This window comes from Monodelphis domestica, chromosome 6, assembly GCF_027887165.1.
Source record: "Monodelphis domestica isolate mMonDom1 chromosome 6, mMonDom1.pri, whole genome shotgun sequence".
Lineage (NCBI taxonomy): Eukaryota > Metazoa > Chordata > Mammalia > Didelphimorphia > Didelphidae > Monodelphis > Monodelphis domestica.
Genome location: NC_077232.1, coordinates 74,004,918 through 74,030,706, shown reverse-complemented (window position 1 = coordinate 74,030,706; position 25,789 = coordinate 74,004,918). Strand labels below are relative to the sequence as shown.

Sequence of the window (25,789 nt, the reverse complement as noted above, 5' to 3'; positions counted from 1 at the left end):
AATAAGAGTTCTACACAGCATTGTGCATAATTCCAATGGCAATGGGACATAGATCTCAATTGAGGATGTTGGAAAATTCTTTTCAAAATTTTTTCCAAAAATTTCAAATTCTAGAGAGCAATTGTGGTAAGCCGCTTTGGAGATGAACATTTTTTTAGACTGTATTACATTTTGTAGAAAATGTATGCATACTATATACATTTTTATTGTATTAAGTGAATTTATATTTAAGCTGAGTGATTCTTTGCAGCTCTTCTAGGTTGGGAAGCCAAATTGGGATTCTGAGTGGGTTGGGCACACAAACCAAGGGAAGTATGAGTTATTTGGAAGAGATCAGCCATTCCCTTACACTTTTATTTATTTTTGAACTTACCAAACACCACTTAAAATGAGTATATTCACATACATAGCAGAAGAGAAAAAGAGGATGTCTTTTTTGTGACATTTGCTTTTTTAAAAAAAATTTATATGATATAGAATATATTACAATATATAAAAGATGTTGCAGATATATTGCATAATACATAATAAATTCAGCAGGTAACTTTCAAAGCTGTCCTGCTTCTCTTTGATTCTCCCTTAAACTTTCTTTTTAAACCTTTACCTTTCATCTTAGAATCAATACTATATATGGGTTCCAAAGAAGAAGACTAGCAAGGACTAAGCGATGAGGGTTAAATGACTTGCCTAGGGTGTCACAACTAGGGAGTGTCTCAGGCTAGATTTGAACCCAGGATGCCCCTTAGATTTTAAAAGCAAAACCTGGGACATTAGGATAAGCCTGGGCACTTTGTAAATTCAAATAGTAGTTAGCTGGTAGAGATGGGTGCTTTTTCTTCACTTTGAAGCCAGATAGCACAAATCAAGCTTCGAGAAATACTTCATCAGTCATCCACACAGGTACAATACCCTCATGCTACTGCTCTAAGCCACCCCAGTGGTATAAGCAACACTGACTGCTCCAGACTCGTAGTGTTTCATAGCACAGAATTGCATTTATATTAATATCAATTAAATTTTACTTTCTCAAACACTATCCACATCCAGAGGAAGAACTGTGGGAGTAGAAACACAGAAGAAAAAGAACTGCTTGATCACATGGTTCGATGGGGATATAATTGGGTATGTAGACTCTAAATGAACAAATAGTGCAAATACCAACAACATGGAAATAGGCTCTGATCAAAGACACATGTAAAACCCAGTGGAATTGCCCATCAGCTACAGGAATGGGTGGGGGAGGGGAGGGAGGAATAGAATATAATTTTTGTAACCAAAGAATAATGTTTGAAATTGACCAAATAAAATTAAATTAAATTTAAAATTTTTTTACTTTCTCAGATTCCATGAAATCTTCTAGTTCTTTCAGATACTTTTGGATTCTGAAAACATTACCTAACATGCTGCCTGTGTTTTTCCTTATGGACAAAAATACAGGATGAAAATATAAGAAGTCTAGAGCTAGAATGTAACATAGAGGTCATTCGGTCCAATCCTTTAGTTTTATAAGTAGGGAAACTGAGGCCCAAAAAGGTTGACAGACTGCCAATAAGTATTTGTTAAGTAGCTATGATATGTGAGTGAACCACACTGATTCCATCTTGTGACTCAATTTGGAGCCAGCTCAGTTCCCATTCTATTCAAATATGAGTCTTGTCCAATTTCTATCTGATAAGAAAACTTCATTCAATTATGGGGATTAGGAAAAAATGTTATTATATTGTTTGAAACTAGCCATGAATAGCTGGAAAACTAGACCACCTCAACCTCTTGCTTAGAGACCTTTATCTAAGGATCTAGGTCACACTGACCAGAAACCCAGTGAAATCTAAAGACTGATGCAAGGAGTTTTCTCACAGTTCTAAATCTCAAGCAATCCATATGTCTTATCTGAAAACTGGCTCTGTACTGGTCTATATTTCCTTTTATTGAATACAATCACTTATAAAAGAGTAGGAGCCCTCTTTTTCTAATTTCAGGGAATAACACCTATATGCTTTCCCCTTCTAATTTGGAAAGTCGCTAATCTTTCTTCCGATTGTAAATCAGATTTTCTAATCTTATATACTGGTTTAGAGCTCATTTTCTTTTTTTTTAAATGCAAAAAAAAAATCTGTCTCTTCCTGTATTTGGGATCCAGTGCCAAGTTGGGGAGACTTGGTCCCAATTTGTTATGCAATTGACACGCATCTATCAAATATGCTTGGAAGGTTAAATTTTTGTTTCCTCGTTTATTTCAGATGGACCCATCACAGTGTTTGATTAGGCAAGTCAGGTCAAGACAGGAAAACAGACCCCCAGGACAATGGTCTTTCCGCAAAACTTCTTTGAGAGTTGTGGATTTTTCTCCCTTGGACTTCTTGATGTAAGATTGACCCTGGAAGTTGGACTTCCCCCTCAATTTCAAATTCTTCTGAACTAAGGTAAGGTTTCCCCCGACACTGCTGGGGATAGTTTACTCCTACCCATCTGGGGAAAGGATACTCCCTTTAATGGAATGATGGTTTAAGAAATACTGTCTTTAAGGGAACTATAGACTCCAGGAATAATAAAATACTGAAGATATTCCCTTTAAGGAACTAGTGGATTCTGGTAATAGTAAAATACTAAAGGAGTTTTCCTTGGATAAAATTTCTTTTGCCATGAAACCAGGGGGAGAATGTGCTGTTAAATTGACACCCCCTTAGGAAAATTCTCATTGGCCTAGAACTAGCCATATAGGAGTGGAGGGGAGGGGGTGACTAAAATTATTCTAAAATATATAGAAATCCAAATGGGTCCCAAATTTGATGGCTTTGAGATTTTTTTTTTCCAGCAGGAGATAATGAAGCTAGAAAGTATGTGTTTATCTTATTGTTTTGTCTGCTTTTTTTTTTTTTATAAAATGCTTAGAAAAATCTTTGTCTTGTGTCCTGTTTAGAGTTGTTTATGGATTCTGCTCTCTAGAAAGATTTCCAAAGGGAAAATGTAGCAGCTAGAAAGACTGCTGAAAAGTTACAACCAAAGCATTTAGTGTGCTGGGGAAGATCATACTTGAAGCAGTTCTAGCTTTCTGTAATCTGATGTTAACTCTGTCCCAGTAAGCAGTACTAATGTCCACTTTAAGCTTTCAGTGGGAGATTAGGTTAAAAAAACTCCCAGTCTTATAAAATATTTTCTCTATGTCATTTCAATCCTGGTCATGTTGGGATTACAGAGAAAAAGTCAGATAATCAAAGAAAAGAAAACAGTGGGGGGGGGAGAGGGGGCAGCTGGGTGGCTCAGTGGATTGAGAGCCAGGCCTAGAGATGGGAGGTCCTAGGTTCAAATTTGACCTCAGACACTTCCCAGCTGGGTGACCCTGGGCAAGTCACTTAACCCCAACTGCCTAGCCCTTACCACTCTTCTGCCTTGGAACCAATATTGATTCCAAGACGGAAGGTAAGGGCTTTAAAAAAACCAAGAAAACAGTGGGCCATATAATTTGAGGTATTGATAGGTACCAATTCTTGGAGAAAAATGAGATTTTGAACAATAACTTTTGTGATTGTAAATCCAGATTTTATTTGAGCTTGTCCTAAAGCTAAATTATAATGTGGTTTCATTTAAAGTGAGATGTGTTCTATTTGGATAAATTATAGTGTCTGCCCTTCTGATATATTATTCTATCCCAATAATTCTAAACTGTTCTAATAATATGAATAAATACACTTGATATTTAGTATTAAGGCAATATGCTTGGAAACTTCATGAGTGAGAATGAAAAGTTTAATTGCACTGGTTTTTAAATGCAATTTATATAAAATGCAAAGTTAATAGATGGATAAGGTCATTTTCTTTATGATTTGGAGAGGCATTCAAATGATTTACATTGTTTTTTATTTTTTATTTATTTATTTTTAAAACCCTTACCTTCTGTCTTGGAGTCAATACTGTGCATTGGCTCCAAGGGAGAAGAGTGGTAAGGGCTAGGCAATGGGGGTCAAGTGACTTGCCCAGGGTCACACAACTGGGAAGGGTCTGAGGCTAGATTTGAACCTAGGACCTCCCGTCTCTAGGCCTAGCTCTCAATCCACTGAGCTACCCAGCTGCCCCCTACATTGTTTTTTAATTTAAAATGTTATATTATTTCTGTTATTATGTAAGGTTTCTAATTTTTCTTGTATTGTGATTTGGGCGAAATCTTTGTATAAGAAATGCTGTGAATTTGAAAACAGAGAGAGACAGAGAAAGAGACAGAAAGTGAAAGAGACAGAGAAAGTGAGAGAGGAAGAATCACATGATCACCTGACATCAACTAATTAATCTGAGCTTGTCATGATTGTCTCCATTCACTAATCAAAAGTGTCCACACCAACAAGAGTCTCTCTAGCCCAAGAGCACCAAGAGCAGAAAACCCCAAAAAGAGAGCTCTCGCTTCCTCAGTCCCCTCTTCTATGAAGCCATTGCCCTCACCCCTCTTGGTTCTCTCTGGATGGACAGATTTGACCTCAGTCCAGGTCAGAGGCCAGTTTTCTGGACACAAAGAGTCACGTAGGACTGGGCACAAGTCCTCCCATAGTATGCATATGTGTTATCAGTCTTTCTGACAGCATTTTGTAAAAGTCTAAAGTAATAAAGTGACTTAGTGAGAAACTAGGACCTTTCACAGCTAAATTAAGGGGGGGTTTTGGGGGGCAGCTGGGTGGCTCAGTGGATTGAGAGCCAGGCCTAGCGATGGGAGGTCCTAGGTTCCAATCTGGCCTCAGACACTTCCCAGCTGTGTGACCCTGGGCAAGTCACTTAACCCCCATTTTCTAGCCCTTACCACTCTTCTGCCTTGGAATCAATACACACTATTGATTCCAAGACAGAAGGTAAATGAAAAAAAATAATAAGATTGAAAAAGTAAAACAAAGTACTAGCCATCCTTCAAGTTAAATTGAATACATATAGATGATTTTTTTCTTCTCTTTCTCCCCCCTTCCCCCAGGATATACAGGCTTTGATTATATTTTAGTAATAACCTCTCAATATTGGATTAAGGAATTTATATATAAAATTGTTTTAATAATTATATAGGAATTTTAAAGAAGGTGGCAAAGAAGGTACATAGACCCATCTGAGCTCTCCAAATTACCCTCAAAAGAACTCTGATGTAATGCCTCAAAACAAATTTTGAAGCAGCATAACCTACAAAAAAATGAGGTGAAATAATTTTTCAGCCCAAACAACTTAGAAGGACAGCATAAAAATATCTATTGCACCAGGACAGAAGTAGTATGCAAAGCAGTACACCCATGCATGACCACCTTGGCAACAGGCTTTGGGGGAGGCTGAATCCACAACAAAACCTTCTTGATCTCTCAGCCACAGATGGACAGGGGAGGAGTGGTTGGACAATTGCTCAGAAAGAGATTACAGGAATCCCTTTGCTAGTTCTGGGTGCAAGATTCTTGTCATATTGCCCATATTTAGATCCAGAGCACTATCGTGGGTTGTCATCTCAGGGTGAAGAGGAGCACTAGTATTTGGGGCTGCAAGGGTGCAAGGGAGCCTAGTCACAGTTCCAGGATGGAAAAGAGTACTTGTGGTTGCTCACACACCAGAGCCCAGGTCAGGAGAATATGAAACACATTTTTCCTTACATCGTACCACTTTGGAAGAACTGAAAACTTATAGATCCCCAGAGATAGCTCTGAAGGCAGATGCAAAAAGCTTGGAACAAAGCTTCACCACAGTTATAGTGCCCAATTTTAACCATTTTTCAAGTTAAAAGAAAAGAAAAGGATTGGAAAATGAGCAAACAACAACAAAAAAGAAAGAAAGAAACTCAACATCAAAAGTTACTTAGATGACAGGAAAAACAAAAACACAAACACAGAAGAAGACAACAAAGTCAATACTGCTGTATTCAAAGGTTCCAAGAAAAATGGGAATTGGTCTCAAACCCCAAAAGAATGAATGGAGGAACTCATATAGTTTTTTTTTAAAAACCAAACAAGAGAAGTAGAAGAAAAATTGGGAAAAGAAATGAGTGATACAGGAAAATTATGAAAAACTTGAACAATCATGAGGATGCTGACAAGATTTCTTATATGAAAAATTATATCAGATGTCAGAAATAATTCTTTTACATATTGCAATCTTGCACAAAAGGAAGATAGATCCATAGTCCCATATTTCCTTCAATGTCATAAAAATTGAATACATTTAGTTAAACAGAAACATACTCTCATACATCCCCTAAGGATCAAAAGTTTCATCCAACTCGAGACATAAACTAAGTCAGGTAGCTAACTGATTAGATTACATTTGGAGGGTTCACAAATAGACTAATTGAAAAATAGAATTTATATGTTTCCAAGGAGCTAAAGACAGTTAAGATCCTTCTTCTGGCTTCTTATCTAAGAAATGTTTAAGACTAAGTAAATTATCAAAAAATTTTTGTCCCCAATTACATGTAAAAACAGTTTCCAACATTTAAAAGGAATATCTGTCTGCTGCTGAGATGGTAAGCAAAATTATATAGATTTTATATGTGCAATCACGTAAAACATTTTTCCATATTAATTGTTCTGTGGTAGGAAACTTGAATTAAAAAAGTAAAGGAGGCCCAAAAAATTACAGAAGAAAACAATATCTTAAAAACCCCAGAAAAAGTCAATTGGTAAAAGAAGCACAAAAATCTATTGAAGAGAAGAACTTTTTATTTTTATTTATTTGTTAATTTAAAAATTTTTTTTAAACCCTTCTGTCTTGGAGTCAATACTGTGATATTGAAGAAGTCAATTAGTTAATATTAATATTAAGTGCCCAGTTTGTGCCAAACACTGCATATTAGTACTGGGGATTGTGTGATTAGAATCTTCTCCCCAGAACTCTCTTTCCCAGCTTCCTATTTTCTTTCTCATGTTACCTACTAATGTAGGGAAGATATAAGTTTTGTGTACCTCCTCCCCCTCTCTCTGCTCCTGGGAAGGCAGTTTTGGAGGTTGGGTGAGACCCAGACAGGAGAATTTTACCCATGTATTTTCACTCAGGCTATTTTTACTTTGTTCTGTTATTTCTTCTATTTCAAGTGATTACTAATAAATATAAAATAGAATACTTGGAGTTATTGATTAATTTAAATCTTACAGGATAGATACAAAAATGACAGCTTTTATTCTCAAGGAGCATGGATTCTATCCAGGAAATGACATGTACATTTCAAAGTACCTATAGAAGGGGGATTGAGAACTAGCCCTAGAAATAGGAGATCCTGGGTTCAAATATGACCCCATTCATTTCTTAGCTGTGTGACCCTAGGCAAGTCACTTTGAATTAAAAAAAAAAAGTAACACATACAGAAAAATACTGGGAAAAAAATATTGTCCCTGTGTAATTGAAGAGGGAGAAATTGAAAAAAAGTTAGCACATAAAGATAAATTAGGCTCAGTGGATTGAAAGCCAGGCCTAGAGATGGAAGGTCCTAGGTTCAATTCTGGCCTCAGACACTTCCCAGCTGTATGACCTTGGGCAAGTCACTTAACCCCCATTGCCTAGCTGTTATCACTCTTCTGCCTCGGAGTCAATATACAGTATTGACTCCAAGACGGAAGGTAAGGGTTTAAAAAAAATTTTTTTTAAAGATAAAATTAGGAGGGGGGATTATTCAATGTGGTATTAGAAAATGAGATTAACAAAAAAAAAAAAGATATAGAAAACACTGGGGGGAAATATTTACTCCAGGTAATATTGGAGGTGTATAATTAGAATTTTCTGTACCCTTGGACTACAATTCCCAGCATCCCACTTCATCCTCATGTTGCATCCTTATGTTTTATAGATAAAGTTTCTGTAACTCTGCCCCCTCAGGCTCTTTTTCTCTTGCTTTTGAGGTGGGGAACTGGTCTTTACTCAGGCTATACTTTTCCTCTACTTCAAGTGATTATTAATAAATCTTATAACATATAATACTTGGAGTTATTGGACTTTAATTTTAATCTTACATTTCTGGAAACCAGTGAAGTTGGAAAAAAATTCTCAAATTTTTCTTTTAAGAAAGGATTTGAGTAAAGAATAGGGAGTAGATAAATTTTGCAAAGCATGTTTCTCTCCTTGCCGAAAGCAATAAGCCAAGGCCTCCAGAGCACTGCTGATCCCTCAAGGTTCCGGCACAGAGGGTGAGATCTAAATCCCCCTTTCCCTTGCTTTCTATGTTTTTTTTTTTAAAAGAACAGTCCCTTCCACACTGCCCACCCCCAACCCCCTCTAGCTTTTAAGCCTATTTTTAAGCTGACCCTTAGGGGTTTCACACTCTTGGATGTGGGAGTGGGAACTGAAGTATCATGGGGCCACTGGTTTTACCTCTGTTGGGGGGGGGGGGGGGGAAGGGACAGAACTCTTCTCCCAAACATTCCTGGTGAGACTTTTACTCCTAGACAGTATAGCGCCACCTATGGACAGAAAGTAGATATTGCATGTATGGCCCAGTTTCCTGCTTATCTCAAACAGCTCCTGTTTCCTGAGAGCCTTACCAAGCTCACGCAGCTTACAGCTTTATGATGTCTTTTCTTGCTGCTGTAACTGGGAGTTCTTGTACTGGTTGGATCCCTTGCAGCTGATAGTTTGAGTAATCTCAAAATTCAGAGAGGAGATTCCTCTCCCTATACCCCCTTGCCATTTTGCCTGCCCAGTCTCTGCAAGACATCCAGTATGGGGTTTGTCCACACTATTCTAAGTGCAAGTATGGGGAACCCCATACTTGATGTTCTTGGGGACATATAAAGACATGCCTTTTGCGCTGTTACAGTCTTATACCAGAGGAGGGAGGTTTCCCTAAAGGGGCTTGGTTACCCTGTAATGGGTTATAATCTCATCCAGGAGGTGGGAAGATTTTCCCAGGGGGCTTTGTACCCACTAGATGGGTTTTTTTGTATTTGTAACTCCTCAGCTTACTCTACCCTTCCACCAGAAAGATCTAGATTCTTGGTGACATTTTAGATCCAAAAGGTCTTTAATAGCAGTACAGAAGTTTGTCATTTCTGGGCTTTCCTGCCACATTTTGGAATGTTGGCATTTGTTAAATATATATATATGTTAATATATATATGTTAAAATATATATGTTAAATATAAATAAATTTGTTAAAAATATCTCAGCCAACGTTGAAAGATCAGCTATATCTGGAAAACTTATGATGAGTATCCATGAGTTCATAGGTTTTTTAAAATGTCACACAGCAAGTGGCAATATATGTGAATCATAATGATAGTGGGTTTGTTTGCTATTGTCATTAGAGGGGTATTATGATTTGTGGGATTTTGGTCTTCTTTGAATGTGCATTACCTGTTATAACACTCTTTTATAAAACTGTTACTTGGTGAAAATCATTTGCACTCACACTGTGGATCATGACCAAGTTAAAAAGGAAATGGATCTCATTTTTGGGTGAGAAACCTTTCTATTCTACCTTTCCTAGGCTGAAATAGTGTCACTGATTGTGAAGTATATATTTTATTTATTTTTATTATTGTTTTCCCTTGTATGTGCAATACAGTATTTGAGTTTTCTTTTTTCTCTCATTTTTTGTACCTGAAGCACATGTTACCAGAATTAATGTTTTTTTTAATTATTATTTTGCACTATTTAAAATGTCCATTAGCCCTAATGTCAATACAAACCCAAAATCTTTAGACTATGGAAACCTGCCATTGATTGTTAAATATTATGGGACTTTGCTTAATGATTGTATCTGATTCCAGGAGAAGGGATCACAAAACAGTCACTGCACAGTGCCAAGGAGCACAAAGTTAACCTGTAAAATTCCAACAAGGTCAAGGTGACTAACCAATCCATGTGGGATTGATGAGATTCCGCACCAAGACAGAGTATTTAAACTTGTTTGAGGTTCAAGGTTGTAACTGTTTGACATATGTCAGACACAGGTCTTCCCCATGTCACATTCTATCAAGTACCAAAGTTTGGCTACCATCTGGTCTCCCCTATCCCTGAGAGAAAAGGTAAAATCAGACCAGGGAATGCTATTTCCTGTCTGCTTCAAAATCTAGTCCCTTTTCTGTCTTTCATAGTGTGACAATTTTCTATAGTCCTGGCTGCTGATTGGGTAAGTGCATAATTGCTACTACAGGCTTATGGGACATAAATCACTTTAATTGGGCCCTGATTCAAGATCCTCTTATAGATTTATTTTTCCTTACTTGGAATTTTTACACATAAGACTTTGATATTTTATATTTCATACAGAAGTTATTTTTTCTCTTTTATTTGGATTTTTTGATGTTTTTTATTTCTTTTGATAATTGATTCATATATCTCATAACTCAGCCATGTATCCTTGGGTGATCCATGTGTTTGTCAACACTCTCCTCAGGGGGATTTTATTATTATCCTATAATGCAAAGTTTAAATTCTTTTGAGAGTAATTTTACGATAAGAAACTTGCTACCTCTCTAAATCCAGAAAGTGAACTATTTGGAGAAGGTGCCATGAAGATGCCTGGAGAAACCACATATTGCACCAAAAGATCCAGAGTGAACTTTAGGATGTGATGATTTTGAACTGTGGGGGACTGAACACATTTATTTTGAATATATACTCTTATGCCAACGAGATTTGCCCTCAAATTGGCTTTTTGTCAATGTAGCAATCATTGGTTTTGTTCTTTTTCTCTTTTATTTCCCTTTTATCCCCAAATTATTGTAATTTCCCTTTAGAAACTGAAACATTATGTATACTTTTAGTTAAAAATCTTTATAACTATAAGCTGGTTATGTTTAAATAATCCATTAGGGAGACTAGTTTCCCAAAGGATCACAGGGGGAATTATGTAATTATAATTTTCATGTTCCCTTGAACTATGATTCCCAACATCCTACTTTCATTCTCATGTTGTGTCCTTATGTTTTGTAGATAAGGTTGGTCTCTGTAACTCTGCCCCCTTGGGCTTTTTTTCCTCCTGCTTTGATGTCTGGGAAACTGATCTTTATTCAGGCTATACTTTTCCTCTACTTCAAGTGATCATTAATAAATCTTATAAAATATAATACTTGGAGTCATTGGATATTAATTCTAATCTTACAGGGGAAGAGATTTTAAAAAGTAACATGTAGAAAATACTGGAATAAATCAGTCTGTATGGTATTGGAGGAGGAGAGATTAAAAAAAGTAGCACATATAGATAATCCTGGGGGGGAGGTTACTTGATGTGGTATTAGAGGGGGAAATTAACAAAAAAGTAACTGTATAATTGAAAATCTATTACCTTAAAAAAAGAACTACATTTCCCAGGAGCCCACTGACTTCCAGTCATTCTGTATTTCCTGTAGACAGAGGATATAAGGCGAGGATGGGGAGAGTTCCACCTCTCTTTGGCATGATGGCAGCAAGCTTGGTGTTGGTAAGGCGGTTGAACTGGCTGATCAGCCATGGGCACGTAGTCTTTATTTTTGTATCCCATTATTCCTAAATGATCATTAATAAATCTCCTAAATATAATATTTCATTTATTAAGATCTAATTTTAATTTTTACAGTAATATATAGAAAATACTGTGAAAAAAAAAGGTGGTTGTTAAACTAGAGAAAACACAGAACTATTAAGTAGTCAGGAAAAAACACTCTTTAATTATGGATAGTAGTTCTGCACTAAATTGGGCCTCCTTGAAGAACTGTGTGCTATAAACCCACTTAGAGTCCCAGACTGGCACTTCTGGTCACTGAACTCCTGGGAAGCCAACCATGCTAGATTGGACAATTCCAAGGAACAAAAGAATTTAGGGGACCTATATATTATTTGGGGGATCCAGGGACAGGGAAAGATGATTCATTGACATTACCATAGCTACAAGGAAATGGGAGTGTTCAAACTATATTGACAGGATCCAAACAAGTCTGGGAAAGGAACCATAGCTAGAGGGTAGAGAATAAGGGAATGGGCTATTTACAATGGATACTAAATGGCAATCCCTACACAGGTATGGGTCTTCTTGGGAAAAGGTCTCTGATACCATGGGAGAAACTACTGGGATAAAAGGATATTTTAGTATTTGACTAAAATTTGTTAACTCTATCTAGCTAAATCCCTTAAATGTCTTAAGGTCTAATATTCAGGCTGAACCTACTTGTCTGAGACTCCCTTCAGGGTGTATTCTCATGGGAACAGGCTTGAACTTGGGTCTCCAGTTTACAAGCTAACCCTAAAATTTGGGGTTCATCAGATCTTACTAGGCTACAAAGTTTATGGTTTCTAGATTCCATGTTGACATGATATTGGAGGGTGTCAATGTGAAATCTGAGGACCCCAAAGTCTTTGTCATCCAGCAACCCCAAATTTAGTCATCTTGAAAGCTGGAGATCCCAAGCTTGTCCTTGTTCCCATGGGAATTCACCTTAAAGGGAATCTCAGACTACCAGTTTCAGACTGAATAATAGACCCTAAAGTAAATTATAATCCCAGTTAGCTGGGGCTAAGCAAATGCTAAGAGTACCCTTTTAGTTTTAGAAGTCTTCTCCATTGTATCAGAGGTGCTTTCCCCAAAAGATCAACACCTAAGCAGGGACCATCCTTTTATTGTCCACTCCCAGCCACCCTAGCCTCAGGCTATGGTTCCTTTCCCAAGCCTGCCTGTAGCTTGTCAGTGTATTTTGAACACTCCCATTTCCTTATAGCCATGGTAATGTCAATCAATCATATTTCGCTGTCTCTACATTCCCCAAAGGGTATATAAGTTCCCCCAATTCCCCTGGAGCTATCTTCTCCTGTGGTGATTTCTCCCAGGGATACTGTCCCCAGAGTCCCAGGCTGTAGACCCTGTAGAAGTTTTTGGCACTGGGCTCTGGACAAGGCTGAAACATTGGACCTATTCCTTTCCTGATTAAAGACTTGGTTTTTCTGACTACTTTAGTAGTTTTGTGTTATTTCCAAGTTAACAAGGGGAAGAGATTTTATAAAAGCAACATATAGAAAACACTGGGAAAAAATGCAGTTCAAATGGTATTGGAGGAGTAGAGAAAAAAAAAGTGGTACATATAGATAATACTGGAGGGGGGCACACCATAGGGTATTGGAGGGAGAGATGTTTTTTTTTTAAGTAACATATAGAAAATACTGGGGAAAAAAATTCAGTCCATGTGGTGGTATTGGAAAGAGAAGGGATACTGTTCATACAGCTTTGTAAAGGGAGTAGTGTCTGTCTCCAAATTGTCTGCTCATAGTTTTTCTCCTTCCTTTCCTTTCTCTCTCTGTTCCACTCTTTCCTTAGCTGAAGATTCCTCTATGTCCTCCTAAGACTAGCTCCTGACCATCTCATCTCTGGGCGTCTCTCTTTAGGTACACTAAGCTTCCCATCCCTAAGGGCTGCTTGGTCAGTTGTCTCAGGCTATAGAACACAGATTGAACAGCTACACCAGACCACTGTGGTTAGGTATTCGAGTTCTCCAGGTTTCAGGGACATCACTTCATTGGTCCATTTAAACATCCCAGCATACCCTTTGTTTTGACAGAGTTTGGTCATCTCTAGAAGAAACATATTGAATGGACTGGGTGAACCCTAGGTGATAGGTGGGAGATTGGGGGACTCTCCTGGGCAGGTAGAACAGCCAAGGGCAGAGTGGACTTCCCCACTTGTCAAATTAAATGGGAGCTGGTTCTGTAAATGACAAGGGTCCTTGCTGGCTAAGTCTAATGCCCAATAACAGTGGGAGTCAGAATTTCAGCTCAGTTCTGACTTTGAAGTTGGCTGCTTCCAGACTTTCAAAGATGGCGGCCAGGTCTTGATGTGGGAGAGGAAGAGCTTGGTTTGGGACCAGTGGAGTGGGAAGAGCCCCCCAGAGGTGTTGACATTCCCTTTCTCCCCTCCTGAGAACCCGGATAGTTTTCTCTTTCTGGGTATCCCCAGGATTATCGGGGTGCTGGGCACAAACAAGTGGTTGACTCACCCCAATACTTGGGGATCATAGCTATGTTCCTAGAACTACAGACATGAAAAAAATGTTGACGTTGAAGTGGGGTGCTTCATAAAACGAGTCCAGACACCCAAGAAGTTCAATTAAACAGAACCAATATTTATTTATTAATCTATTGATTAATAGATGAAGCTACTGGCCAGGACCAAACTGAAGTTACAGGCAGTTTTTATAGGGTTACATACGTGCAAGATACAATGTAAGCTTAAACAATATCACGGATGATTTTGCTTTAAACAATGCCATTAATGAGATATGGGCCTAACGACTGGGGCAAAATGACCTGGCCAAGCAAGCCTTATTTTACAGAAGCCAGATGGGCCGTTATCATTTGAGTATAAGATGTTTCATACTGTATACCTTAACTTACACTGGATTTAATTCTTCCTTGTTAGTGAGGGGTCATTTCCTCATGTACACTGACCATATGTTGTTTTGGACACTGGTCCCAGGGCCGACTGACTTTCCCATGAGAAAGCACATTCCTGGTGTTTGCTTTCTACAAGAGGAAGCAGGTTTCTGATTAATAGCATAACCAATGGATCAATGACTTAGTTTACCTCACTTCAAGCTCACTTAATTAGCTTCCTATCTTTTGCTTCTTCAAAGGGTGTGAAACCCCAGGGCTCACTCCTCCATCCCGGTCATTTCCCAGATCAGAATCCAGGTACTGCACCCCAATGAGCCAGGGAGCTCCAGGAATTGCCAGACTTTTCTTTGTGGCTTGGGTGCCCAGGACTTCAGTAGGCACTTGGCAAATGCTTTGTCCTTTATCTCTTTTTGTGGAGGAGGCCCACCCAGAAAAGATCCGGGGGAGAAGGAAGCAGGGCTGGAACTAGAACCCAGCAGTGGAAAACTGAACAACCAGGGGAAAAGACTTGGCCCAGACCAAACATTCCAAGGAGTGGCCTAGGGGGCAGGGAACCAAACTCCCTCCCCAGGCTGGGGTGGCATATCTGAGTCTTGGGGGTATCTTCTGATTGTTCCTATCAGGAAACTCAAAGGTCTGCTCCTCCCAAGACTGCCCCTGGGGCAGATAAGGAGATGGAAAAGAATGTGGACTTGGGGGAGGGAGGAGGAAGGCCTCAGAATCACACAGAGCAGAGGCACAAATTTCCCATTTCAGAGGGGCAGCAAACTAAGGCCTGTTTTTCCACAACCATCTATAAAAGACTTTTACATGTGAGGTTTTATTGGTGTAAAATTGTAAAAGGTAGTCTTAGTTCTTGGCCCCACAAAGGCCCTCTGGTTGTCATTTCCCCCCATGAAGAAAAACTGAAGCCCAGGAGTCTCGCTGAACTGTGACTTGCTGGTCTGCAGCCTAGGGGGGAACTGGGTGGTCAGAAGCGGGGTCCCCCAAACCGCCATGCCCAGATCTCATTTTACATCTACAAGGCCTTGGCCAATAACCAGAATTTGTTTGATAAACACAGACAAACTGCAGGCAGTCAAAACTCGAGCCAGCTGGGAGAGGAAGAGGGGAGGGCCAGACTGTCCAGGGGGCTAAGCAGAGGGGTGGCTGTCTTTTCAACCATTTATTGGAAAGTAGCCCAGGTCACTTCGGTTTGATTTGACAAGATGCTAAAGAGATGTACCTGCACCCTGTGTTGGGTTTGTGAAAATCAGAAATCCATTGGGGGAATTTCTCTTACACAATTATGATGGGGCCAGTGTATTAGAGAAAAGGGCTATTATCTCGAGTGGGAGGGTCTGGGCTTCCCTGCTTCACCATTTTATGGATGTGTTCCCCAAACCATGATGAAGGCACTTGAACTGTATTAGGAACTTAATTAAAATGGGTTGCACTGGAATATTTCAAAGCACTGTGATTTTGTTCACAAGCGCACTCCTCTAGAAGTTGGTGTAAACAGTCCTCCAGAGCACCTGGCCATCCATCCAGCTGTGCCCAAACCCATTAGCGTCAGTCTTTCCAGCTGTGGCCAGGAAAGGTCACTGCCCAGCCCCATGCCCGGCAGAGGTCAGTCTGTGGCTTAGACCCATGCCAGTTCCTCGGACAGACAGGGGGAAGGAAAAAACCATTTATGGAGCACCTACTGCTTTCCAGGCACAGTGCTAAGAGCTTTGTGAACCCTTTGAGGTACACTTTTAAACCCATTTTACAGTTGAGGAAACTAGGGTTAGAGGACTCAGCCAGAGTCACAAAGCTGACCGAAGCCTACCACTGGGCCCCACTGCCTCTAGCTAGAAATTATTTGGTCTGAGGTATGAGAAACATGGAATGATGGAGGCTGTGGGAAGGGGATGAGGGCCGAATGCCAGAAACAGGTTCTTCTGCCCCAGAAGAATGTCACATCTTTATTGGAAAAAACAGGAGACAGATTCATGAGGACCAGTCCATCTGGCCACGTCCAAGGAAGGGCAGTGTGCCCGCGGCCCAGCCAGTGTGTCCGGTCACACTTCCCTGGGCAGGGAGGAGGCCGCTCAATGTGTCTGGCCAGGCCGGGGCCACTGCCGACTGAATCCTCCCTCCCTGGAGCGGCTGTAGGGGCCGTTGGACACGTGGCGCTGGGGACGGCGCATTACCAGATTGTGGCGGCTCTGTCCGTAGTGAGGAAGAGCTGGGGCAGGAGGCCAGGGAGCCGACGTGGAGTCCAGCACTGTGCGGGAAACAGAAAGGTAGGACAGGTCACGAGAGATGCTGCGCTCACTTTCTTTTCTTCAAAAGCAAATAAACAACAAACCACCCTTTCGGTCTGAGTAACCGACTAGACAGACGGGCAAGGGTCGGGCAAACAGGGTTAAGGGATTTGTCTGAGGCCAGATGTGAAGCCAGGACCTCCCAGCTTTCACACCTGCCTCTCCATCCCCTGAGCAGGGACTAGACGTCCCTTAGCTTCAGTAGGAAAAAACCCTGTCAAAAAAGACCAGGTGGAATATGGTTTCCCAGTAAAATGGAATTTTTAGGGCAACAAAAGTTTAAAAGGAAAAAAAAAGTTTAAAAGGCCACAAGAGAGAAATAACATCACTATATATATATGTATAAATATAAATATATATATATATTTATTTTTTTTTTAAACCCTTACCTTCCATCTTCCATCTTGAAATCAATACTGTGTATTGGCTCCAAGGCAGAAGAATGGTAAGGGCTAGGCAATGGGGGTTAAGTGACTTGCCCAGGGTCACCCAGCTGGGAAGTGTCTGAGACCATATTTGAACCCAGGACCTCCCCTCTCTAGGCACCGCTGTATTTTAACAATGGTGAGTTCCTTGCATTTTTGGCATTATTCTTATTAATTAAATTTGGGTTTTCCTCAGAATTCCACATAGATTCAGGCACTACACAACGATTGTATCATAAATGCTCGCGTTCTACACACATTTTAGGACACCAGAAACACATTTTGTTATCTGTATGAAATGGACCTGACACACCTAGCTGCTGCAGCCTGCCCTCCCTCCCTGGGGTGTTTAGTGGGGCAGCAAAGAAGGAAGAAGGCCGTTAGGTTTCAGAGCCCAGTTCTCCTGGGTGGAAGAAAAGCGGAGGCTGGCTCTAGGGTGGCCTTAAACTCAGGATCCTCGTTACCCCGGGGCAGGGGGAGCTGGGGAGGGAGAGGAAGAAGTCACACTTACTAGCAGGAGGAGGCAAGGGATCACCGAAGGCTGTATAGTTCAGGGGGAAGTAGCCAGGCAGGACGGGATTATCCGAGAAGAAGCAGCTGTCTTGAGGGAGGACTTGGGATGAAGGGAAGGGTAGGGGTAATTGAAGGTGGAAGGGCAGGGTTGGGGGTGGCGGTGGGGGAAGGGGGGGAGGCGGGGCCAAGGGTAAGGGGGGAGGCGGGGGTGGGGGCAAAGGCAGGAGCTGGGGCTGGAGCTGCCTATTCAGCCAGGACAAAGGACCATCAATGTCTTGGGCTACTGGCTCAAAGGAAAGAGACCTCTTAGTCCTCTGAGATGAACATCTCCAGGATGCAGGCTCCTCATTCCCCATCACTGGCTGTTCCAAGAAGGACCACTCCAGGGACGCCAGCGAAGAACAATTCCAAGAAGGGGGCTCTTCAGCTGCCTGGGCTACATGTCTCCAGTGTGGCAAAGTCCCCTCAGAGAGATGGGCGGGATGCCTCCAATTCTTCATAGGCCCCTTGGACCTGCGTTCTAGGGATAATCGCTCCTCATTCCACTCCCCTGAAAACAGAGGAGTCCATTCAGACCGATGTAGAGAAGACCAACCTCCCAAACCCCCCATCTGCCCCCAAATTCCTTTCCTGGCGTGGGCCGCCAAGCTTCTTCCTCTGAAGCCTCTTTTCCTTCACTCACAGGTTATTCCCTAAAATTTTAACCATCACATTCGGTGGCTTTGGGTGTAATCTTTTCCCCATGGATCACACCAAATTCTAGCACCATATTCCCAACTTCCTGGCAGTCAGTTTACCATTACATCCAATCAGTGGTCCAAGCCTGTCAATTCAACCTCCACAATTTCTCTTCTCCACTTAAGAGTTCCTATTCTAAAAACAATTGCTTGATCACATGGGTCGATGAGGATAAGATTGGAAATGTAGACTCTGAATGAACATCCTAGTGCAAATACCAACAATATGGAAATGGATTCTGGTCAAGGACACATGTAATACCCAGGCTATGGGAGGAAAGGGGAGGGGAGGGGGGGAGGGGAGGGAGGAATAGAAAATGAATTTTGTAACCAGGGAATAATGTTCAAAATGGACCAAATTTAAAAAAATTTAAAAATTAAAAAAAAAAAAAGAGTTCCTATTCTAGGTAAGACCTTTATCACTGACAACTGCATTAACATCACGACTGATCTCCCTACTTTAAGTTCCTTTCACCTGAGGATTAACACAGTAGAATATAGCCACAACCCAAATTTAGGTTTTCTCTTCCCAATCAGAACAGAAGCTTCTCCATAATTAGGGTCTCCTGCTTAATGCCCAGCTCAGACTATTAGGGATTTGCAGAGAACCGGAAAGAAAGGCTGAATTCTGGCTCTGCCATTTGTTCATTTGGGGACCTTGAGAAAATCCCTTTCTAAATCTAAAATTCTGGGGTCCTGCATTGTCTCGTAGTTGTTGTTTTTTTTCTCTGATGAAAAAAATGCCCCCCCACCCATATTCTATGAGGGTATCCAGCTCACCAAGTGGGGTGCTCCTGCGGGGAGCCTCCACCCCCCAGGCCTCAGCCACATGGGCCAGCAGCAGCTGGGAGACGTGGCGATGGGCATGCTGGTCCCAGTGTATGCCGTCCAAACGCCGGTGCCGAACCGCATGCCGGAAGTGGAAATGCAGGTCGAGCACATCGAATCGGTGCCCATCAGCCAACATGGAACAGTAGAAGTTTGCCTCCAGCACGTCCGCACGGAGGGAGCCCGTCATGGGCTGTAGCTGAGGAAGGCACAACAGGGGAGGGGCAGGACCCCACACTCAGGCCCCACTTTCCCCCCTAAACCCAGGGCTGGTGTGGCACAGAAATGGGGGATGGGGGGGGGATCTCGGCCTTCTCACCTCGGGCAGCAGAAAGCCTCCCGTGAGGCGCTCGCCCAGTGGCATTGCCAGAGTCCATACCAGGAGGCAGGAGGCGGGCAGGACCTCTTCCATCCTTTCAAATAAGCATTCCAAGTTTTCCTGGTAACTTCTGATGGCGTCACCACCATACCTGGGCCCAGGGAAAAGAATGAGAAGCCCTGACCTTGAAACAAGACCCCAGCGGTAGGAAGGGGTTAATGTGGGGGCAAGGACTGATTAGTGACTACCAGAATTACAGTCGATATATTTAATAAGGCTATTAAGCAAACCCGGTGCAATGTGCTTAGCTATTTTTCTCCTTCTAGTGTAACTGGTATAAGCCAGCAAGTTGCAACAGGGTGACTTATTCTTGGGACAAGCCGTACCCTCTGAGCACGGAGGGAGCACCTCGGACCTTTCACCACTCCGAGGCTGTGACCTATGACGTCATTAATGTTAGGGCATCTAAAGGATGGGAAGCTCTCCTTCAGTCCTCTTAGGTGGGAGGACGCCTAATGACCCACACAGACAGCAGGCTCTCGCAATAAAATAAATAAACTAGAAGACTCAGTCTGGGGGAGGGAGGGCTGGAAATGCCCCAGAGACAAAGGGTTGGTCCTGGGGGGAGGGGAGCTGAAGGGGGCGGGGCGGGGCTCTTTTCACCTGGACAGGTCCCAGAGACAGGAGTTGATGATGACCAGGTCAGGAGGTGGCCCGTGCTGTAACTCGGCCAGGACAGACTCCACATAAGTCGAGTAGACTCGGGTGAGGAAATAGAATCGCAAGAGGTGGTGACCTGAACTGGACAGGAACTGGCGGACCTCTCGATAATGGGTCCCATTGTGAAGCTCCCCCAGCTGTCCCCCGGCCACCAGGCGGTCCTGCTCGAAGCTCAGCTCCCCCTAACCCAGACCAGTCAGGGTCAGCAGATGGGTTGGGGGGGTCCAGGGCACTACCCCCCCCCCCAGTCCCGCGGCGGGGTCCCTCCAGCCCCAGGGCCCGGCCCGCGGCATCCCTGCAAAGCTGGCGGAGGCGCACCGAGCAGACTCGCCACACACCTTGCATGGCACGGGCCCCTCCCTCCCCGGAGCCCCGAGGAATCCCTCCTTTCCCTCCGCCTGGCCCTTCACCTTAGCCTTGAGCTGGGCTTCGGTAAGCAGGGAGTCCTTCTGCAACAGCAGGACCAGGTCCTTGTAGACCGCCCTCTGGACTGCGAAGGGAAGCGAGGGGGGCGGGGGCTGGTAAGCCGGGCCCGGCCCTCGAGCCCCGGGGCCGCCATCCCCCGGCTCGGCTCGGCTCGTCGGGGGGAGTGAAGGGCACGCGGAATGCGGGGGAAAGGCGGGCAGCTAGGGCTCGGAGGGGGCGGGCGGGTGGGGGTGCAGCCTGGGCGGGGAGGGGAAGAGGGGGGCGCAAACTCACTGGAGTCCCCCAGGACCACCACAAACTTGTTGTGCAGCAGCTGGCGGACCTCGGACGACAAGAAATGAACCATGGTGCCCGAAGGTGCCCGGGAGGCGGGCTGGCAGGGGCCGGGGGCACCGGGCTGAGCGCCGCCGGTCTGAGGGACGCAGCGGAGACGCGTTCAGGTAGCTCGGACCTAGAAGAGGAAAGAGCGGGCGCACCGCACCACACCGCACCGCACTGCACGGAGGAAGATGTAAAGTGCCGGCGGGGCGGAAGGGTAGAGTTTAGCTTTTGCCCCTCCCAGGGGCAAAGGGGGGATGGGAAGTTGCTCCAGGACCCAAGATGAAAAAGGGGAGGGGGAGGAGGTGGTACCACAGGGAACCAAACTTCGAGGCTGGGGTCAGGTTTGGGGCTCCCCAGTCTTCTTTAGGTCTGTTTCCCTTTCCGGGGGTGGGAGTGGTGGGGGTGGTTTGCATTATAAGGACTTTACCAAGTTAGTACAGGGAGATCTTCAGTTTCAATTCCTAGACCGCCCGGGGCACTCACCGACGCCTAGCTCCACCCTTGCTCAGTCCGCAGCCCTCGGAAGAGTCTGTTCCCCCAGGGTTCGGGCGCTTCTAGCCCGCTCCTCACCCCTTCTTCTTATCTAGCATCTGCGCGTAAGAGAGGGGACATCCCGGCGGACGTCCTGGAGGAAGCGTAAATGAAGGGAGAAGAGGGGGAGGGGAGAAAAGAGGAGAAGAGGGGCCGGGACGGCAAGGAAAGGAAGAGAAGGGGGGGGAATTTTCTATGGCCCCCAAGTGCCCCTCCCGCTCTCCGCCCATTTTACTGCCATAAAAATCTGGTTATTTCTATCGATCACCAACCATTCTCCCAGGCCGATTGATTATTCACTCGTTGGGATTATTCCTGAAGAGTGACTACATGGTGTCCAGGAGAGAGCCAGGCCAGAGGTCTTGGATTCGAATTCAGCCTAAGTCCCCGGTAGTAAGTAAAAAAGCAGTTTTCAGAAAGCGTGTCTTCCCCTCACCCTATCAAATCTGAATTTTAGATTTTTAATTTAAATTTAAAAATCTTAGAGGGTCCTTTCTTGCTACAGTTCGGGGACTGGATGCCATACGCCCCCTCCCCCTCCGCCTCGCACTTGCCTCGCCCTTTCCCCTCCAGTCCTAGACTTTCCACCTGATTCCTATCCCCCCCTCTTCCGACGGCCACCCTCCTTTCTAAGATTCCCTTTACTTCCTAGAGCGTCCCCTATAGTCGTGAGCAGCACATTTCATTAGGATGTGCACTCAAGAGAATTTTATTAAGACCCACATTTTAGAATGCTTAATCATAAAGGACATCATTTTTATTCATCACACTAAAGAAAAATGAAACCGTAACTAAACTTAATTAAAAAAAAAAGAAACTTAAGGGGGCAGCTGGGTGGCTCAGTGGATTGAGAGCCAGGTCTAGAGAAGGGAGGTCCTGGGTTCAAATGTGGACTCAGATACTTCCTACCTGTGTGACCCTGGGCAAGTCACTAGACCTCCATTACCTAGCCCTTACCACTCTTCTGCTATTGACTCCAAGACGGAAGGGAAGGAAGGAAGGAAGGAAGGAAGGAAGGAAGGAAGGAAGGAAGGAAGGAAGGAAGGAAGGAAGGAAGGAAGGAAGGAAGTTAATAATAGAAACTTTTAGATTTTTTTTTTAAACATTAATCCACTCTATAAGCGTCTTCCTCTTTGGCTCCACTCATCCATAACCCCAGGAACCCCCAGACTCCAAGCAAGAAGCCCTCAGCTGCTAGGGGGAGGGAAAACTGATTTGTACCCAGGGATGACACTTCTGATCCCCCAAGGATCTATTTGAGGGTCACCTCTTCCATGTAGCCTCCCTGATTTCTCCTTCAAATTTCTCACAGCACCCTCTGGACCGTTTTTTGCACTTCTCTCACACTTCCTTATATCTGTTATTGGTATGCCCGTCCTCGCTATTGGACTACTTGTAAGCCTCCAGAGATCTGCAGGCAAGAGTCTAGGGTCAAATCTATCGGTATCGTCTCCCTCCGCGATCTCTTAGGGGCCAGCACACAGCTGGTGCAGAATTCAATTGAATGGAAGGCGGGTCTGGGGAGGCGTCGGGGGGCGTGGCCAATACCGAATGGAGGCGGGGCCATGAAGCGAGCGGAGCTCAAACTTTGCCCACAGCAGTTATGGCGGCCTTGGCTTCATCACGTGATGGCTACGGGCGGAAGCGGAAATTTAGCGGAAGAGAAAGAAGAAAAGGCCGGACCGTTCGGAGTGGAGTGGACGCCCCAGGTGTGGGGGGATCCGCGCGCAGCCATGGACTGTTACACTGCGGACTGGAACCCCCTCGGGGAGGCGGCCTTCTATCGGTGAGCGCGGATCCCCGGGCCGGCTTAGGACTACTTCCTCCTCCCTTGTGCGACCCTCGAGCGACCCCTCCCATCCGCGTGCAGTGGCCCCTCCCCCCGCCCTGTTCGCATTCGTCTCTCCCCGTGCACCCCTCACTCCATCACCCCTTCTCTTACCCCTCCCCCACACCTACCCACCTCTCAGCACCCCTGCACCCCGTTCTTTTCTTGCTAAATTCTCTCGGTAATCCCCCCTCCCCCCATTCCTCCAGCCCACGGATTACGCAGTCGGCCAGGAAGCATCAAAACGGAGACTCCCAGGCTTGGCTGGAAAGGAACCTTAGGGCCCGGGTTCCTAATTGACCCCTTCTCAGCATCATGTTTTCATATGCATTAAAAAAAACCCACCCACACAAACACATTCACTAGCTAACCCCTGGATTAGAAGCCCTCTAGCCCAGCCCATACCTGAACATGAATTCCTTTTACACTATAACCCAGGAAGTCCTATTCCAGAAACACCCTACTGCCCAAAAAACCAAATAGAAGCTCATCTTCTTAGCTTTTAAAACCCATCACGACCTGTCCTTAACCTACCTTTGCAATCTTATTAGATAGTACTCCTCTTCCTACACTGTTGCAACCAAACAGACCTGCTTGCTGTTTCTCACACAGGACTACTTCCATTCATCTCCTGCCTTTGTGCCTTTGCACTGACTCTTGTCCCCTTTGCCTGGAATGCACTCTTATCTTACCAGATTTCTTGTTTCCTGAAAAATTTTCCTCAAGCACCACCTTCTTTGTAAAAGCCTTTCTTGATCTTTCCCCTTCTTCCCATAAATTTATCTTGATTTTGTACATACTGATTTACATACATGTTGACTTCTCCTATAGAATGTAACTTCCTTGAAGACAAGGACTGTTCGATTTCTGTCTTATCTCCAGAATCTTAACAGGATGCCTGACCTACCGTAGCCACATTATAAATGGTTGTCAATTGGTATCTAGGGAGTGGTTCAGTAGCTTTTGCTTATATAGTTTTAGTAAGGGGGAAACCACCACTTTCCAAATAAGCTTTAAAAGGATTGATGCCAATTTTAAAGATATTTTCCCTTAACATTGAGATAAAAATCTATCTCCTTGCCCATCCTTCTTGATTCTATCCTATGGAGCCAAGAATGTTTAGTCTGGTCTACATCATAGTATGGAATAGTCAACAAGGCTTATTAAATACCTCCTATGTGCCAGGCACTGTGCTGAGTGCTAGAAATAATTAGAAAGGTGAACATTTTCAGTCCCTGCTCTCAAAGAGCTCAGGGCTTGGGGTAGGAGGAGACAAATTGCAAACAAGCACAAACAAACTATATACAGAATAAATTGGAGATAATCTTGAAGGGGTAGAAAATACTGCATTTGGATTTAGGAGGACCTGGGTTTTTATCTCACTTATGACATGAGCTATGTGACTATGGGCAGGTACTTAAATGCTCCAAACCTCAGTTTCCTTATCTGTAAAATGGAAAGAATATCTGTAGTATCTACCTCACATGAGTATTAGTGGTTTGGGGGGATTTGGGGGCCAAGGATAGGAAGAGTGGGAGAGAAGGGTTGCTATATCACCCCCCTTGACTCATGGAGTCTACAGTCCATTAAAAAAAACTCAAGGGGGCAGCTGAGTGGCTCAGTGGATTGAGAGCCAGGCCTAGAGATGGGGAGGTCCTAGGTTCAAATCTGATCTCAGACACTTCCTAGCTGTGTGACCCTGGGTTTTTAAAGGGTTTAAAAAACAAAACAAAACCCCTTACCTTCCATCTTAGAATCAATACTGTGTATTGGCTCCAAGGCAGAAGCATGGGGGTTAAGTGACTTGCCCAGGGTCACACAGGTAGGAAGTGTCTGAGGCCAGATTTGAACCTAGGACCGCCCCATCTCTAGGCCTGGCTCTCAATCCACTGAGCCATCCAGCTGCCCCCAAGGTAAGGGTTTAAAAAAAAAATTCTCAAATCTTTTTCACACTGCTGTCCAACAACACCTCCTTTATCTTATACTTGTTAATTTTTTTACAACTCATGTAGGGGCAGCTAGGTGGCTCAGTGGATTGAGAACCAGGCCTAGAGATAGGAGGTCCTGGGTTTAAAAATGGCCTCAAACATTTGCATAGTTGTAGGACCCTGGGCAAGTCATTTAACCCTCGTTGCCTAGCCCTTACTGCTCTTCTGCCTTGGAACCAATACAGAGTATTAATTCTAAGACAGAAGGTAATTTTTTTTTAAGATTCTTGTAAGACTGCTTTTTTTCCTTATTAAATTTTGTATTATATCTGTGGATTGTGAATGTATAATAGTGCATATATTTTCAGATAAAAGAATGAAAAAAACATTTCTTAGATGCTGGATGCCATGTATTATGGTAATCAATAGGGATACAGGGAGAAAATAGAGATAGTCCCTGCTCACATGAAGCTTGAGTTCTAATAAGAGATAACTCAGATAGGAGCTCTTATCTACTGAGTAGATGGAAAGTTGTCCTTCGGGTGATCCTAAGGTGTCCTGGCAAGGCATATAGTAATTCATCTTTCTTTGTGTTTTGTTTTGTTTTTAAACCCTTACCTTCCATCT

At 43.5% G+C, this 25,789-nt stretch overlaps 2 protein-coding genes across 4 annotated transcripts in view; one reads left to right on the top strand and one right to left on the bottom strand.

Annotated features, from left to right (window-relative positions):
- Positions 1-14,006: 14,006 nt before the first annotated feature.
- Positions 14,007-21,495, bottom strand: PCED1A (PC-esterase domain containing 1A). 2 transcript variants are annotated; one of them, XM_056803587.1, is made up of 8 exons: positions 21,359-21,495; positions 20,828-21,049; positions 20,539-20,618; positions 20,072-20,310; positions 19,409-19,559; positions 19,042-19,288; positions 17,523-18,074; positions 14,007-16,546 (listed from the first exon to the last, which is right to left on the bottom strand). In XM_056803587.1, exons 2-8 carry the CDS (start codon positions 20,898-20,900, stop codon positions 16,371-16,373), a joined length of 1,518 nt encoding a protein of 505 aa, XP_056659565.1. In that variant the 5' UTR covers positions 20,901-21,049; positions 21,359-21,495; the 3' UTR covers positions 14,007-16,370. The 2 variants fall into 2 exon arrangements, with proteins under 2 accessions (XP_056659565.1, XP_056659564.1); XM_056803586.1 differs by having other exon boundaries at positions 20,828-21,005.
- A 174-nt stretch (positions 21,496-21,669) lies between these two features.
- The window catches only part of VPS16 (VPS16 core subunit of CORVET and HOPS complexes), a 28,470-nt gene continuing 24,350 nt past the window's right edge, over positions 21,670-25,789 (top strand). For both annotated transcript variants that reach the window (XM_056803585.1, XM_056803584.1), the window contains exons 1-2: positions 21,670-21,799; positions 23,005-23,192. In XM_056803585.1, coding sequence (XP_056659563.1) covers positions 21,737-21,799; positions 23,005-23,192 — 251 coding nt within the window. In that variant the 5' untranslated portion in view covers positions 21,670-21,736. The remainder of the gene's footprint in view (positions 21,800-23,004; positions 23,193-25,789) is intronic.